This window comes from Neovison vison, chromosome 9, assembly GCF_020171115.1.
Source record: "Neovison vison isolate M4711 chromosome 9, ASM_NN_V1, whole genome shotgun sequence".
Taxonomy (NCBI): Eukaryota; Metazoa; Chordata; class Mammalia; order Carnivora; family Mustelidae; genus Neogale; species Neogale vison.
Genome location: NC_058099.1, coordinates 21,018,228 through 21,036,438, shown reverse-complemented (window position 1 = coordinate 21,036,438; position 18,211 = coordinate 21,018,228). Strand labels below are relative to the sequence as shown.

The window sequence follows — 18,211 nt, the reverse complement described above, 5'->3', positions numbered from 1 at the left end:
CCGTTCCCAGATTTTCTTAGAAAACCAAAGAGCTACAACGTCATGACATGCTGTAACATGGAGTTCGGCCAAGAGTTTCAGGGTTCCGTGAAAATGAGGATTTTGCCCACCCACTGTATTCACCCAACATGCGCCCCAACCTTCAGAGCGGCTGAAAAACGTGGTCCTCCTCGACCGGCAGATTCCTCTGAGATGCAAGCCCCGTCTCCCACCCGGCACCACTCAGAGCTCCCAGAAGCCAACATCACAATGTCCACCCCCTGGGCCTTTGGTGGGCCGTGTGCACAGTGCCCGAGTCACCACAAGAACACCCCAGCTGAGGTTCCAGAAACACCATCTCTGAGAGCCCCTCCTTGTTTGGTAGAAAAATGTTCAAACACACAGAACAAGAGAAACACAGAAAGCATATGCCAGTGAACTCCCAAGACCCACCCCACAATACCTGCTCACAGTCTGTCATTTAAGACCCCTTGAGCTCGTAATAACACTAGATAGCTCCTGATACCCTAGATGCTTCAGCATGCGTCTCCCAAAATGAGAATGTCATCCCCAGTATTACGATGCCATGACACTAGCTAACAGAAGGAACAGGAGTTTCCTAACACTCACTAATACTCAGCCCGCGTCCCAAACTCACCGACCTTCTGCAGGGAGAGTCCCTCCCTGAAACCACGCCCAGTCCCAGCCCGGCCCTCTCCCTCCCCCACCCGCGGGACACCGTCCTGCCGTCACCGCAGCCCCCTCCTCCAGTACCTGTGCAAAATGTGCCGTCATTGGGAATGAATGTTTTGTTGTTGTTTGTGGCTCGATATCCTTCTAGGCAAATGCAGTAAAAGCCTCCGAGTGTGTTGTGGCAAGATGTGTGGTTTCCGCAGACCAGAGTGGCTCCAAACTGGCACTCGTTTTTATCTGTGGATACATTGAGACAACGCACAGAAAGGGCTATCAATCCATACCACGTCCAATAACCCAGACTGTCCTGGGCTACAGACCTGGGAGCTGCTACTCTGGGACAACATCCTAAGGGTCTCCTCATGATGCTTCTCAGACTGCAAGGCGTGGGTCCCCCACAGTCGTGGGCCAGGCATATATAAAACCACAAGAGAGGGGCACCTAGGGGGCTCAGTCGGGTAAGCAGCTGACTCTTGATTTAGGCTCAGGTCATGATCTCAGGGTCATGAGATTGACCCCCAAGTTGCACACAGAGTCTGCTCAAGTTTCTCTCTCCCTCTGCGCCCCCCTACCCCCCCACACACACACTCATGCTCTAAAATAAATAAATCTCTCTAAAATAAATAAGATTTTTAAAACACACACACAGACAAGAGAAATCCAGCGTCTTAGTCTGAACATTCCTCTTGTTTGAAGATTGGGAGAAGGGGTTGCATATTCCCACATCGACCACGTTCCGCTGTCATTATATACTACTCCAGCTCTGTCTTCCAAGCTGCGGGCTGCGATTCTTTTCCCATCTCTTCACACTCAAAAAGACCTTGTGAAAGAAACACACGCAGCAGCACCCCATTTCCAGCTCAGCCAGCCACACTCTCTTGCGTTTCTCATGAAAGGCAGAGTAGGACAATCTTGCATCCAGTGAGTAACCGGAAAATTTGTTACTTCTGAGTTACCAGGAAACGCAATGGAATTAGTGCTTAAGTCTCATCCGGGAGCAGAGCCGATACTGCGGCAGGAACAGCTCCTGCTAATCGTCAACGACCCATGTGAATAATATTAGTCACCCCGTGGGGCGCCTGGGTGGCTCAGTGGGTTAAGCCGCTGCCTTCGGCTCAGGTCATGATCTCAGAGTCCGGGATCGAGCCCCACATCGGGCTCTCTGCTCAGCAGGGAGCCTGCTTCCTCCTCTCTCTCTGCCTGCCTCTGCCTGCTTGTAATCTCCATCTGTCAAATAAATAAATAAAATCTTTAAAAAAAAAAAAAAAAATTAGTCACCCCGTGAGAAGGAGCTGAGGTAGAGGATGCAGGCGAGTCTGCAGAAGCCTGCCCTGAGCATTTTTAATGCAGTCATTGGACATATATGTCGAATGAAGGTAAATTACCCTCCTGGTTCTGTCCTGCAGCTCAGGGCTCGGCAAACTTTCTGTGAAGGGCCGTCTCCAGGGGCAAGTGCTCACCTATGCTTTTAGAGCACGAAGCAGCCACAGACCATATGCAAACAAATGAGCAACATTGTCCTTTAATAAAAGTCTATTTAGAAAAACAGGCAGGCCAGCCTCTGCTGACTCTGGCCTGGCCTTACCAGCAGAAGAACTCCTGAGACCAATTTCTTATGCATTCTTTCAGAGTTGATCTCTGCTGTTGGTTATTTTGTTTGGGGGTTGGGGGGGGGGTGTCATCAGTTTATGCACTGGAGTTTTTCGGATTGTTATTTAGTGTTTGACTATAGCATGGGTTTGCCTCTCACAATGGCACTCAATTCCTGCTGCTTCAAAAGTACCCTTCCCCAAATCCGGCCTTCCTTTTTTTTTTTTTTTTCTTTCTCCCTATTTTCCTTAAAGGTGTTATCTTTTTGGAAATGTCGCTGAAGATGGAACACAGCTCACGGTTAACACTGTCTACGGTGTGATCTGCATGGGAGCAGGGAGAGACAGTCCTCAAGCCACCGCCTGGCCAAGTGTCCAGCCCAGCTGATGAGCCCGGCATGGGGCTTTCGGACACCAGCCCAGCCACCCATAAGATGCTGCATTCCTGTCCTCGGCTAGCGTTTCTGAGACAGGTCTCCCCAGCAGGCTTCACCAGAAGGGACAGTGGGTTTGTAGAGAATTCTAAATGTCTGAGGCCCCTTGACGGCAGACCACGTTATAACATGCAGGGCACATAGGTAATGTCACCTGTGACCCGTGGTGTGGTCTCAGCAGGCCACATACTCGTGTAGGCAGTGTCTAGTGTCTGAGAGCAAGTACCACATAAACCAAGAAGCCCCTTCCTCCCATTAAGAGAAGTTTCGATTCAGGAGTCAAGGGGCAATCAAGAGTGAGGTGAGCTTCTGCGGGCGGGGGACCGCCTTCAGGGAGGAAGCAGAGGAGGCTGTCTGTACTCATTTCCCACCTCGCTTCCAAGCCCCTGCTAGGGAGCCATGGGAGGAGAAGGATTCGAGAAGTGCCCCAGGAACTTCAGACTGCAGGGCAGCCACAATTCTCCTGGGCTCTCTACCAAAGAGAGAGGGTCCAAGGGGGGCACAGATCAAGCCTGCAGGAACAGGTCATGGTGTGTGACTGTGAGAGAGTGTATCTGGGAAGTAGAATATGACTTTTGGAACTGGGAATTGTCACTACTCTTTAGGAAGAAGAAACCCAAAGATATCACAAGGCTGTCTACACAGTCAGTGCACAGCCACAAGGCAAACTGTCAACATTCGTAGTGCACATAACAAGGTTGCTGGGAGGGCAGTGTGGTTCTCCTAACATTCACTCTGAGAAACGCTGAGCCCGGATACTGCTCGAGTCTCACACTGGAGGCCATGAAGCCAAAAAATTACCTTAGATCTTCCTAAAGGCCTTTGTATTCCTTTAAGCCACCCAAGACCCCAGTGCGCAACAACTCCAAAAAATCTGGACAATGAATTCTGGGAGACTCAAAGCAATACTACTTCATCAATTAGCCCAAAAGTCCAAAAGGCAATCGTGTTTTGTTTTCCCTCGGGGTACGAATACAAATCATCTTACATCAAAACAACCGGGAGCAATTAAGGAAGGCAATATTTACTCAAGTTGTTAAGTTAAACTCAGGACTTGAAACAGATTTCAAATTTGCCTAGGGCCAGAGAATTTCCAGAGACTCAAGTTCAATGACCCTTTAACACGGAAGATACTTCCTTGCAAGATACTTCCTTGCAAACGCCCCAAACTGGCTATACCCAAACACTAAAACAAAGGCCTATTATAATGGACAAGACGTCTTGTGATGAAAACAGGTGAGCAAAGCAACATCTTCCCCACAAGGACATTAGCTCTTTAACACTAGAGAATCTCCTTACTTGACCCCACTTTCCAACTTCACCCAAGAGCCAGAGCTTACCCATACAGTAAGTTCTCCCGTTGCCCACGAATCCGTATTTGCAGACACACATCTTCATCCCTTCGGCTTGCTTGCAGGTAGCGTGTTCATGGCAAGTGGCACAGACATCTAAACCAGAATCACAAAGCGTAGATTACAGGAAAAGAAAAATGAGATTGCCTTCCTCTGGACAAGCCACAGTTTGGGTAGTAGACATTTACAACAGAGAACCAGAATGGGAACAGCCGAATGATAAAAGGCACATCTGACACCATCCTTAAAAACCTGCCACGGCTACTCACTGCCCACAGAGAGAAGTACAAAATACAAACAGTATTTTGTACTTTTTGTATAAAAAGTACAAAAATACCTCAACCTGCCATCAAACCTCTTAACAGTCTGACTCTAAGCCAACCCCTAGCCCAAGCCTCACTGTTCTCGAATCCAAACCACACAATATTCTCTAGGCAGGAGGCTGATGACTCTTTCTCACGCGTGCTGTCCCCTGTCCTACTTCATGCCCTAGTCATGATGTTCCCTTCGAGGAAGGGAAATGCCATCTCCTTCTCTGTCCAGCCAGCACCCATTCCTACTTGAAGACTCACCTTAAACCCCATATTCTCCCTGGTGTCATCCCCATTCCTCTGTTCTCCTGGAAAATTTAATCTCTCTGTGCTCCACTAACACTTGCACATTCCCACATCGGCCGTGTTAATCTGTCATTACATACAGTTCCAGCTCTGTCTTCCAGGCTGCGGGACTTCGTCATTTGCCCCTATATCGTCAGGGCACAGTATAAACATCCAAGGCACTTTTACTGAGTGACTGGATAAAGGAACTTGCAGTCCTACTTGCCACAACTCAAAAAGCAAGTGGAAGGGAGAAGAACTCATCTATGTCTCTTACTGGACCTGTGTTTCTTTTAGGGAAAAAGTGAATGTGCTTAAAATGTCAGTGAGATGAACAGCTGGGTCCCAGCCGGATGACCAGGTCCAATTACTTCGACACGCGGCAGGGATGTGGGAGGCTAACACACGCAAACCTACTAGAGGGTGACGGGTACATGGCCCAAGGTCAAGCAAGGACTTCTACCTGAGGCTCTGTGGGGTATCATGTTGTCCTCTCAGTGTCTGTAATTTCAGGAGGGGCCTCGGTCGGGAGAGTCAGCGTGGAATTCCATCTCAGTCTTGGCCCCGTGACTACCCAGGGAATAAACACTCAGCCCTCGGGTTGCTCTAGGCAACTGAGACAGGGAGGTTTCCAAGTACCGACAGCCCCGACTTACAATGGTTCAACTTACAATCTTTCGACCTGACAGTGGTGCAAAAGCAATACACATTCAGTAGAAAGCATACTTCAGATTTTGAATTTGGATCTTTCCCCAGGCTGGGGGTATGCGGTGTGATCCTCTCTCAGGCCACCGGACGGTGGCAGCCAGCTCTAGCTCCAGCCAGCCAGGCGATCGCAGGGGCAGACGCCCAGTAAATTCACAACGTTCTATACCCACACGACCATTCTGTTTATCACTTTCAGTACAGTATTCAATACGTCCCAGGAGAGGGTCCACACTTGGTTATAAACAGGCTGGGTGTCCTGCGGTTTTGCCGGACTGCTGGTGAACACAAGGGTTTTGTGCACATTTACAGTAGGCTAGGCTAAGCTATAATGTTTGACAGGTTAGGAATATTAAATGCATTTTCGACTTAGGAGATTTCCGAGTTATGATGTAACCCACCCAATTATAAGTTCAGGAAGATCTGTACTGATTGTTAACCTGCCTTTTTCTTTCCTTTTTTTAAAAAAATATTTTATTTATCTATCTCAGAGAGAGAGTAAGAGCAGGGGAGTGGGAGGGATCAGGGAGAGGGAGAAGAGGGCTCCCCGCTGAGCAGGGAGCCCGACATGGGACTCCATCCAGGACTCTGGGCTCACGACCTGAGCCAAGGGTAGACACTTAACTGAATGAGCCACCCAGGCTCCCCCTGCTTTTTCTTTTAAAATGAGTATAACACAGAAATGAGACAAACTGCTGCTTATCCCTAAGTAATACTAAATTAATTGTGGAATATTTACAAAATTTATTATATCCCAGACCATTAAAAAAAATGCAACAAAGTCAAACATAGAAACTATAGAAGTTGGAGGCGCTTGGGTGGCTCAGTGGGTTAAAGCCTCTGACGGCTCAGGTCGTGATTCCAGAGTCCTGGGATCAAGCCCCGCATCAGGCTCTGCTCAGCAGGGAGCCTGCTTCCTCCTCTCTCTCTGCCTGCCTCTCTGCCTACCTGTGACCTCTGTCTCTCAAATAAATAAATAAAATTAAAAAAAAAAAAACTATAGAAGTCATAGTATCTGACTACCATGTAATAAGACTACAAAATAAAACATAACATTAACATTCCCAAAAGAAACCTACTTGGACACTACAGAACACTCTCCCAAATAATTCTTGGAACAAAAAGGAGAGCAAAATTGAAATGTCTGGAGGCGCCTGGCTGGCTCAGTCAGGTGTGTGATTCTTGATCTCAGGGTTTTGAGCTTGAGCCCCAGGTTGGGTGCGGAGATTACTTAAATAATTTTTTTTTAATTGAAATTTTAGTACTAGATATAAAAATGTATCTACTCCAGAAAATGTGAGCTTTTCATGCTTTTGTACTTTAAAAAGAGAGAAGTAAAAGCAGGCAGCCCAAGGGTGGGAGGAAGCCCTAGCATTTTAATGCAAGAAATTGCAGGGGGGCATTCCTTAAAAAGAAGGGCCTGGGTGACTCTGTCAGTTAGGTGTCTGCCTTCGACTCAGTTCATGATCCCAGGGTCCTGGAATCAAGCCCCACCTCGGGCTCCTTGTTCTGCAGGAAATCTGCTTCTCCCTTTCCCTCTGCCCTTCCACTTCCCCAAACCAACCCCCAACATGTTTGCACATGCGTACTGCTCTCTCTCTCTCTTTCTCTCTCTCTTTCTGGTGCTCTCTCTTTCTCACTCAAATAGATAAAATCTTGTAACAGAGGGAGGGAGGGAGGAAGGAAGGAAGGAATAAAAGAAAATACAGGAGTTGGGAGTTGGGGTGAGGAAATAGTAAAGAAAAAAAGTATTAGAAATTACATTCAAATTCAGTGAAAAAAAAGTTTCCCCAAAGTCAGTGCTCTATGAAGACCAGCAGTCATGATGCAAGTGGGACCAGTGAGAGGAGCGAAGAGCTTATGCAAACACACAACATTAGGAATATGAAAGAGCTTGTAAGAAAAAAATACACACAAGTTTGTTTTTTTTTTTTAATTACAGATGAAAGATTTGCAGTTAAACATGCAGATTTAGTACATTTTCAAAGCTCCCCCTCCCCCATGACATGAAGCTCCGGAAAGGTATAAACCCTGGCAGACGAGAGGACAAGAGATGAGGAACGGCGACCATATTTCAGAAGATGCAGGAGACAGAAGCATGGGAATGGCTTAAGAGGAAGAACTAAAAGCCGGCCCCAAAGGCTCAGGAATCAGGGCCACTGGGCGCTTCAGAAGGCAGGTGTCAGGGATAGGACTCAGAGTTCAAGGAACTAGGTACAAATACGGATAAGGAGCAGGTAGATACCCCATTCCCCTCGCTAACCCTGGCATGAGATGGAGTTTACAGCCTGAAGGAAATGGACCAGAGCGGCTCCTGAGTTTCGGGGCAACAGGCAGAGCTGAAGTGAGAAATGGGTTGCCGCACTTAAATGTCCATCAGTACAGATTAAGTACAACCATTTTAACATTTTAACAAAGAACATTTTTAAATTGGTGCCATGAGACACTGTCAATTCATAATCACATGCAACCAACATCCCGGAAATACCTTTTAAATAACGGTTCCTGGGGGCGCCTGGGTGGCTCAGTGGATAAAGAACTCCTCAAACTCAACACACACAAAACAGATAATCATATCAAAAAATGGGCAGAAGATATGAACAGACACTTCTCCAATGAAGACATACAAATGGCTATCAGACACATGAAAAAATGTTCATCATCACTAGCCATCAGGGAGATGCAAATTAAAACCACATTGAGATATCACCTTACACCGGTTAGAATGGCCAAAATTAGCAAGACAGGAAACAACATGTGTTGGAGGGGATGTGGAGAAAGGGGAACCCTCTTACACTGTTGGTGGGAATGCAAGTTGGTGCAGCCCTTTGGAGAACACTGTGGAGATTCCTCAAGAAATTAAAAATAGAACTTCCCTATGACCCTGCAATTGTACTCCTGGGTATTTACCCCAAAGATACAGATGTCGTGAAAAGAAGGGCCATCTGTACCCCAATGTTTATAGCAGCAATGGCCACGGTCGCCAAACTGTGGAAAGAACCAAGATGTCCTTCAACGGACGAATGGATAAGGAAGATGTGGTCCATATACACTATGGAGTATTATGCCTCCATCAGAAAGGATGAATACCCAACTTTTGTAGCAACATGGACAGGACTGGAAGAGATTATGCGGAGTGAAATAAGTCAAGCAGAGAGGGTCAATTATCATATCGTTTCACTTATTTGTGGAGCATAACAAATAGCATGGTGGACATGGGGAGTTAGGAGAAGGGAGCTGGGGGAAATTGGAAGGGGAGGTGAACCATGAGAGACTATGGACTCTGAAAAACAATCAGAGGGGTTTTAAGTGGTGGGGGGTGGGAGGTTGGGGAACAAGGTGGTGGGTATTAGAGAGGGCACGGATTGCCTGGAGCACTGGGTGTGGTACAAAAACAATGAATACTGTTATGCTGAAAAAATTTTAAAAATAAATTTAAAAAAAATTTTTTTAATTAAAAATAAAATTTTTTTTTCTTTTTTTCAATTTATTTATTTTCAGAAAAACAGTATTCATTATTTTTTCACCACACCCAGTGCTCCATGCAAGCCGTGCCCTCTATAATACCCACCACCTGGTACCCTAACCTCCCACCCCCCCGCCATTTCAAACCCCTCAGATTGTTTTTCAGAGTCCATAGTCTCTCATGGTTCACCTCCCCCTCCAATTTACCCAAATTCCCTACTCCTCTCTAATGCCCCTTGTCCTCCATGCTATTTGTTATGCTCCACAAATAAGTGAAACCATATGATAATTGACTCTCTCTGCTTGAAATAAAATAAATTTTTTAAAAAGCCTCTGCCTTGAGCTCAGGTCATGATCCCAGGGTCTTGGGACGAGCCCCCGCATCGCATCCGGCTCTCTGCTCAGCAGGGAGCCTGCTTCCCCGCCCCACCCCCTCCAGCCCCCGCCTGTCTCTCTCTCTACCTACTTGTGATCTCTGTCAAATGAACAAATAAAATCTTAATGAATAAATAAATAAATAGATAAATAAAGGTTCCTGAGTCAAGTCCTTAAGTCCAGTGTGATCAGCCATATAATGACGACCACTCTCTCAGTGTGTACATACAGTGTGATAACAAAAAATAAATACCGTATTTATTAAATCATCAACAACAAAATGGTAAAATGCTTGATTTTTTTTCCTGATATGGCATATTTTTCTTTATAAACATGGAAGCATTTATATACATCCAGTTCCAGAAACTCACATCAGACGGGAAAAAAAAAAAAGATTATTTCATTCCACTGTCGAGTGAATCTAATAAACACACACACACACACACACACACAAAATTAAGAAATAAAGGAGCACCACACACTCAGATAAATTAACGGAAGTCCAGTCTGAATTAGCAAAAGACAGAATGTAAAGTTTTTTAAATATATTGAATTAAGTTCAAGCTCATTCAATAATCAGAACCAAACAAAATAAGGCCTTGTAAGAAGGCAGCCAGATACAGGGGAAAAGCAAACACTGGAGCTAATTGTCAGAACCGGACCCTAAATCTAGCTGAGTCTTACTCATTATACAACCTTTAGCGAGTCACTGAACCTCTCCCGATCCCAGTTTTTTCATCTGTAAAATGAGGGCTTTGGGCTTCTCAAATTTTAAAGGGCATTCAGGGGCACCTGGGTGGCTCAGGCAATGATCTCAGGGTCATGATCTCAGGATCCTGGGATTGAGCCCCAGTGAGGGGCCAGCCCTGCACTCAGCAGTGGGTCTGCTTGTCTCCCTCTCTCTGCCCCCCCCCACAAAACACTCTCTCTCTCTAAGATAAATACAGAAATTTTAAAAAAAAATGTAAAGGGGCATTCAAATCACCTGGGGATGGAGCCAAACCACAGGCTCCGATGCAGGGTGGGGCCCAGCATTTTGCATTTCTTTTTTTTTTCTTTCTTTTTTTTTTTTTTTAAGATTTAATTTATTTATTTGACAGAGAGAGACACAGAGAAAGGGAACACAAGCAGGGGGAGTGGGAGAGCGAGAAGCAGGCTTCCCATTGAGCAGAGAGCCTGACGCGGGGCTCAATCCCAGGGTCCTGGAATCATGACCTGAGCTGAAGGCAGATGCTTAATGACTGAGCCACCCAGGGAGACCACATTTTAAGCAGCAGGGGTTAAGTGGCCTCCAAAGTTCTTGTTCCCTAATTGGCCGACACTTCATCCTTAGGGAACCTGTTTTGATGACCCACTAGGAATAATTTAGCAAAGTGAACCCCAGAAGGACAGTATTTGGCATGTCTGGCTCCATGAATGTCTGTTCCCCATACTGGCAAAAAGACGACCTATATGCTGGGCTGCCAAAGGCTTCTCAGACCACCTGCAGGAGGGAAAGCAGTTTCCAGAGGAAGAAAGGCCTCAACTAAAGCTTCTTATTCAGCCATATTTAACCTAGTCTGCAGAGCCTTATATGGCAACTTCTGAGTTCTAATTGCTTGAGGGACGAAGTAGCCTCTTGGCGGGGGGGGGGGGGGGGGGGCACAGCACACACACATCAGGGGGCAGTGACATAACTTATCCTAAGGAAAGGGGCAGGAAGCACAATCCTGAAAAAATCCAAGATCCAAAAATCCAAAAAATCCAAGAAAAGACAGGGCGGGGAGGGTCGCGTCTAACCTCACAACGGTTTCCACCATTCCTCAGCCCCTAGTCCAGTTAAGAATCACCTACAGATGGGGGACTACTTTGTCCCGGTTTTAATACTACAAGCCCTGTGACCCAGAAAACCCCTCATTACTGTGCCAACCAAGACAGCTGGTCTCCCTACCTGGAGAGCTTGTTAAAACAGAATCCCCAGAGATTCTGATTCAGCCCGAGAATCTGCATTCCTAAAAAAGATCCCAGGTAGACCACACTACTGGTCACATGGCAAGTCTAGTTCAACCTCAAGGTCAGAATCCTGGGGAAAGAAAAAGCAACCCTGAAGATGTCATCCACCAAGCGTAGACTGATGCAGAACATAGCTGGACCAAGGTGACAGTGATAATTATCCAAGGAATGGAAAGTCTCCAGGCCAGTTGAAAGACCAACGCACCTTTGCTATATAACCTGAGGGGAAGTGGGAGCAGGAGGGTGTCTTCACATCCGTATCAAGGAGGACTTAATTTTGTCATCAGCAGACTCTGATGACAAAACAGACTCTCAGGACAGGAGAGAGGTGGCTGCTGCATAGGGACTGAGGGAACCTCCCCCCCAACCCTCTGGCCTAGGGATACTTAGAATGACTGGCAGAGAAACAGGACAGTGGGACTTCCAAAGTCTAGAGGGACAACCAAGCTAAATAGTCTTGGTGACTATTCTTGGAACGTCCAGAGAGACAACCTCCATCCACTTCCCTTCAGCACTCTGTATCAACTTAGCCAGCTAAAACCACAACCAACACTCAGAGGCCAAGATGGGTTTTGGTGCGCCCACCGAGGCTGGGACACTTCTCTCTTGCTCCCTGGCTCCGTGATCTTAGGCAAATTGACCTGCCTGTCCTCCGGTTTTAATCTGTGAGACAGAATTCTGTCATGAGACTTCAGTGAGAAACAGAAATGCTGTATGAGCAGGAAAGCACTAGGCAGAGGGCTGATTTACATGAATATTTCTGTCTCTCCCCGTAGATACTGTTATTATGGCTGGAAACAGGTCATGTGAGAGGCAGGGCGTGCCACTTGGCCCAGAGGTTCCGACCAGGGGTGAGATGAAGGGGGGACAATCCCAGCTCTGCCACTGGACTAGCTGTGTCATCCTAGATGGGGCTCTGGGCCTCCGCCTCCTATAAATCTGACTATGAGGATAATAAAGACCCGCCTCATACGGCTGCTGTAAGAAATGAGCCGATACATGTAAAGCAATTAGAATACGTTAGATGCTGTTGTAACAACCTCTTGTCAACTCCAGGAAAGACTACATGAAGGTACTGACAGCTGGCCACCTCCCAGATACGCCAATGAAAAGGGTGACAGAGCTGCGTTAGTACAAAAATCCGAAGCAATATTGTCATGTAGACAGACGCCTACCTATTCATGGGGCTGATAGTCCAGGATCCTTAATATCTTAATTTACATAATATCCCCTGCCTGCCCCACATCCTCCCAGCCTTCTGGGTAACACCTGATTCAGACCTCGGAAGCTTAAGCGACCAAGACCAGCGTCCAGTGGGGCCCACCATACGTAGCCTCCAGACCAAGAACCAAGCCTCGCTAACTGCCCCAATTGCAAAACTTTTGCGTTTTGAGTCAAGCAGCCTTTCATTTAGGCCACACCCTCGGTTCGTGTCTAGCAAGTCGCCCCCTGATGCATTCTCTCGCACCTGACTCACATTCTCAAGCAGGTGGAAAACTGTTTCTTGAATCCATGCAATTAACTTCCCCTGTCTGCTCTCCAGAGCGAAGGCCAAGAGGCCACTTGCTACCTGGGACTGCAGAGACAGAGGAACCCATTTTGGGACAGGACCAGAAGGCTGAGGACACACCCAGGGCCAAGACCCCAGCAGTGGAAGACAGGGAGGAGGATCTTCTCCATCAGCTTGAATCCCACTCCCTTACTTGGAGCAACTCTAAGTCACTCCAAAACAATTCACTCACCACCCCCATGCCTCCTCTTTCCCCCGCTACATGGTGACGTCACGTGCACTTTACACAGCAAGAACAAACTCCCAGGCCTCTCCACCACCATCACTCCCCCAAGATTCTCAAGGCCTCCGCCTGTCCTCCCTCCGGCCTTCCCAACCCAGCCAGTCCTGAGCCAACAAGTCCCCAGCCACTCCCGACTCAGGACTGTGCCTGAGAAGGTTAAGAAACAGGACTGACTGGTTCCACCCTTCCTCACCCATTCCTAACCTTCCATTCCCCTGGGCTTGGCACCCCACCCTCCCATCAACACCCTCCTGCTCTACCAACTGTGTGTCTCACACTTCCCTTCCATCCAGCCTCTGACTTCTTCTCCCTGAAATGTCTTTGATAACGATTCAGGGCAATTCAGCACACGCTACCAGTGAGACACTGAATATACACAGAGACAATGGCCAGGCCGTAGATAAAAATAGAACTCAGGCCCACATGGAGGCATGAGGCAGCCATCATCAGGCCAGGAAGTCAAACCACAGCCTCCAGCGGTAAGACCCAAATGGTCGGGATTTAATCGCTAACAGCCGGCTTCCCTAATTGTTGCCCTCACTTCACGCTTAGGACCAATCAGAGAGCGCCCAGTACACTCCCCTAACCAATCACTTAGAACGTCTGCTGTTAGGACACCACCTCCAGCTTCTCTAGGCCACCAGCTTCAAGCCAGGGTCACACAGGAAGCCTCCCCCTTTGATCTGCTATCAGGCTCTCAGAGTGATGCCGACTGACTCTCCTGATGTAGCAAACTCTGTATAAAGAGCCCTTGCCTCTTCCCATTTGGGTGGTCTTCATTTCCCTTCCTACCAAATTCCTATTACAAGCCGCAGCCCGTGACTCACATGAAGCTTAGTCTAGCAAACAACACCACCATGCAGTTTGTGTAATATGCAACCTGGCCTCAGTGTGTAGAGTGAGGGTGCAGTATAAATGCGTATGCATGCTAGTGTTTGCTCGTATGCCTAGATATACACGTGCATCCTACAAATGCGGTACACGGACTCGGGCTCCGTGTGGCTGGGCTGCAGGGAACTCCAGAGCTTCCCGGGAGGGAGGCCGACTGGGCTGGTTTTGAAGTATGAACAGCCCTAAGTAGACAGCTGTGGGAAAAAGAGCAGTTCTCCGTTCTTCTCCTCCCCTCGCAGAGACTAAGCTTTCCCCCTTGTAGACCAATTTCGCTTTGGACCTGCTTCATTAAGTACCTCATTTATGGGGCGCTTGGGTGGCTCAGGGGGTTAAGCCTCCGCCTTCGGCTCAGGGTATCAGGGTCCTGGGATGGAGCCCCACATTGGGCTCTCTCAGCAGGGAGCCTGCTTCCTCCTCTCTCTCTCTCTGCCTGCCTCTCTGCCTACTTGTGATCTCTCTCTCTGTTGTCAAATAAATAAATAAAATCTTCAAAAAAAAAAAAAAGTACCTCATTTATTTCTGCATTTTCAACGTCTCCATCTCTACTGAATGATACCCTCACGCTACAGCGTGTTTGTGGCTGCTTTCCCAAAACCATCAGCCCAGGGAGAAACAAAATCTTGCACTGCCCTAGCTGGCCCAGCTGAATAGGGATCTTCCCTTTGCTTCTAACTTCTTTAAAGAGTATCTTTAAGAGCCAGCCAACACCTCTGCACTCACTACAGCCCTCTGCATCTGGCTCTCGCCCTCACTGCTCCGAGAGCCCTGGCCCAAGCTGAGCAGAGCCACCAGATCCAAAACTCTTTTTCTCAGCCTCCACTCCCACAGCTCCCCTTCCTCTGGTTTCCTTGGTTGCTAGACTGGCCCAGCCCTCCTCCCATCTGTATGTGCACCTATCATCGAAAATGGGTCTTTCCCCCAAATCTGCCCTGGGTCTCCTTCCTCTTATCAACCGCAAGGCTTCAAGTGACCACAAGTCTCCATCATTGGCACACACCCTTTGTCTACAGACCTAACTCCCTAATGAGTTCACCTCTCCAGAAGCCCTAACATTACCTCAAATTCAGGGTATCCAAAATGACTTATCTTTCTTCCCAAATCTTTTTCCTCCTCCTACAGAACCATATATCCAAGTCACCCAGTCCTCAAGCCTTTGTGTCCCCTTTCTCTTCTGTTCACCGTCACCTTAAGGTTCCATTGTTAGGTCCTTCGGTTCCCTTTGTACCTTATTATCTACATCCGATCCCCTTCCCCTGCTATCTTTACCATGGGGCCAGTCCTCAGAACGTGTGGGTCAGTCCTCAGAATTTGTAGGCTAGCTCTTACAATGGTTCTAAGCCTCCAGGCATTCCCTACATTGTCCACTGGAAGGAAACCCACCATTAAGAAAACCAGATTCTTGAAGGCTGTAAATGAGGAAAGAATGCCTACAAAGGGGAGAGTTTCTACTAAGCACTTCCATTTCCCCAAATTCACCCAATAGCCTTTAAGTAGTAGCCTTTAAGTAGTTACTTTGTTCCACCATCTTAGCCCACTAATTCAATGGGACTGTGTCTGACAGTTGCCTAGGCTAGAGGGCTCTAACACAGATTCTGAAATAGGTCCCAAGCATCTACAAGTTAAACAGGAAAAAAAAAAAAAGAAGAAGAAGAAAGCCTACCAGAATATCTGATGTTCAAAAATGGCTCCCCCAAAAACTTGAGTCCTCAAAAGGAACACCAGTGGTGGTAAAAGTCCAAAGATGAAAAGAATTTGAGGAAACAGGAGTCTGAACCACAAAATCGCCCCCACCATCTCCCTACATGGAAGTTCTCTTCCCCTTCAGGATGAATGATTTTACTAAGCAAGCTGGAGGATTTCCTTATACCTACTTTTTATATCACTGTACAAAAGCCTGCGATGATTTCCAACGGCTTCCCACTACCCAGGAACGCTGACTCTAAATAACTTGGTTTGCCAACCAAGGCACTCTGCCTTCTGGTTAATCCAATCTGCTTTTCCACCTCCATTTCCCACCCATCTCCAACATACCACAGGCCATAGGCCCCATGCTTTTCTACCTCCATGTACATCACGCTGCCCCTTCCATGTGGAATTCATTCATTCTGCATATATTTACGGAGGGCTGACTGTGCCCTCTGCTATGAGCTGGGATGCCTTTTCCTCATCTTCCCATACCCAAATATTATCAAACCTGTTGGCCCAGTTCAAGAATCGCCTCATCTCTACTGCCTCCAGGTTCATCAAGCTAGAACGAATCTCGCCTTGCTCTGACCACCTACACCTTCTCAGAGCACTTAGGCATTCTGCCGTCTATTAGGGTTACTTGGGTTAAGTGGGTAAATGCCACCTCCCCTACACGTTTGAATCTGTGTAACTCCTACCACATGTGACAGTGCGTTCCAATTTGCTTGGAACTGGGTGATCTGCTCGTCTGTCGCCTCCAGAACAGGAGCTCAATGAGGGCCAGCAGGGCGACCTCACATTCAAGGACCATCTGTTGAACGAATGACTTGATTAAAGAATGCCTTTTTCCTGTAATCTTCCTTGCACTTCTTTCTCCCCACATTAGCATCTGGTTCTTCACTTGGGTGAAACAAATTAAAAGGTAGAAAGAAAATTGCTTCAGGTCAAGAATTTGTCGTGCAAAAGCCACAGCAGAGCCGGAAGCGTGACAGCGCAGCTGGAACGCCCTTCCGCGCCCTTCCGCGCCCTTCCACGCCCTTCCACGCCTGGCGCGGCTCTCCCCCGGGGCTCCGGCTAGCGCCCACCCCCGCCTCGCCCCACAGGTCCCCGGCGCCAAGGGCGAGGCCGCCTGCTACAGGTTCCCCCACCCCGCGCCCCCAGATGCCCGGGGCGAGGGCGGGGAGCCCCTCCTGCCTCTGTGCGCCCCGCCTTCGCGAGCCCCAACGGCCCGAGCTGGCCCCACCTGCGCTCCACGCCCGGGCTCCGCGCCGGCCGGAGTGGGGGGCGGGGAAGCGTCCCGGGCGCGCCCGGCGTCGTCGAGGGCCCGGCGGTGCCACCGCGCCGCGCCCGCCCCCCGCCCGCACTCACCGTCGGCGCCCAGCGCTGGATTCGCGCCGCGGGCCAAGCCGAGCAGCAGCAGGAGCGGCAGCAGGCGGCGAGGCGGGCGGCCCGCGCCCTGGGGCCCCCGGCCCATGCCGCCGCCGCGTCCCTCCCGGCGCGCCCGCGACTCCTCCCGCGGCCCCGAGGCGCCGAGATAAGGCGGCGGGCCCCGCGGGGAGGGGGCCGCCCCGGGCGCTTCCGGCGCCGCGGGGTCCCGGGGAGGTGGCGGAGCGCGGGCCCTTCCTCCCCGCGTGGCCCGCGCGTCCGCAAGACGCTCGTTCGCTCCGCGCCCCTCACTCGCTCGCGCACCTGCTCCGCCGGGGGACACGGCGGGCCGGGCGACAGGGTCCGGCATCCTCGGCGCGGACGTTCTGCAAGTAGGGACAGACACCCAGCACATAATGACAGAGCTGACCCTAGAGTCCCGGACCGTGCCAGGACGAAACGTGCTTCAAGCAAAAGAGACGAACGGGAGATCAGAGGCTTCTTGGGTCTCAGGGAGGCACCCCGGTGGCAGAGAAAGAGGGGCGAGGGGCAGAAGGAGCGGGAATCTTTGAGGAGGGGAAAGAGAAGTGGGTGAAGTGGCTGGTGTTCCAAGGACACGGTGAGGGCAAGAAGCTGACGGTCCAGTCCACCCACGGGCTGCAGGCGACCAGGTTGCAAGATTGCATCGGGCGACAGAGCTGTGGTGGGGGAGGAGCAGACAAGCGTTCCTGCTGCACCGAGGACCTTGTGCCTGGGGCGTCGGGAAGGCTTCTAGAGGAAGTAAGCTAAGACCCAGAGGATGAAAAAGACGTGGGAGGGGAATCTAAGCGGTGAGAAGGGCTTATACAGAGAGATAGGAACCCGAGAGCTTAGTCTAGAAATGGGGAGGATCTCCTTAGAGTGGGAACAGATGGTTGGAGAGAGGCATTAAGCTATAGAGATAAGGACGTCCTCATAAACCAAGGAAAGGAGGTTGCTCCGGAGCTGTAATAGGGTTTTAAGCAGAGAGTGACCTCATCAGGGAAGGCTCCCGTGTCTGCTCTGTGGGATCTGGACTGGGGCTAGGGAGGCCGGAAGACCAGCCTGGGGCTGCTGCAGTAATCCAGGCGAGAGAGGACACGTCCAGGAGCAGAGCATTGGCAATGAAAAGTGGCAAACGAGAGTGGTATTGGGTGGAATCCACGGGATTTTATGATCAGTAGAGGAGTATGTGGAGGAGAAGGAAAGAGAAATTACAGATGTCACCGAAATTTCTGGTGTGGGCGGCTGGGTGGATGATGATGGTGGAAGTCACTG

The 18,211-nt window shown here is 49.2% G+C and overlaps 1 protein-coding gene across 4 annotated transcripts in view; it reads right to left on the bottom strand.

The window, feature by feature from the left end:
* Nucleotides 1-17,300, bottom strand: part of SUSD1 (sushi domain containing 1) — a 131,387-nt gene extending 114,087 nt beyond the window's left edge. For 2 of the 4 annotated variants that reach the window (XM_044265133.1, XM_044265137.1), the window contains exons 1-3: nucleotides 16,919-17,025; nucleotides 4,036-4,143; nucleotides 754-909 (exon numbers count right to left, since the gene is read on the bottom strand). In XM_044265133.1, coding sequence (XP_044121068.1) covers nucleotides 754-909; nucleotides 4,036-4,143; nucleotides 16,919-17,024 — 370 coding nt within the window. In that variant the 5' untranslated portion in view covers nucleotide 17,025. Of the gene's footprint in view, nucleotides 1-753; nucleotides 910-4,035; nucleotides 4,144-15,924; nucleotides 16,027-16,918; nucleotides 17,026-17,239 lie in introns of those variants that run through there. The other 2 variants (XM_044265134.1, XM_044265135.1) reach the window with 2 other exon arrangements.
* Nucleotides 17,301-18,211: the final 911 nt, after the last annotated feature.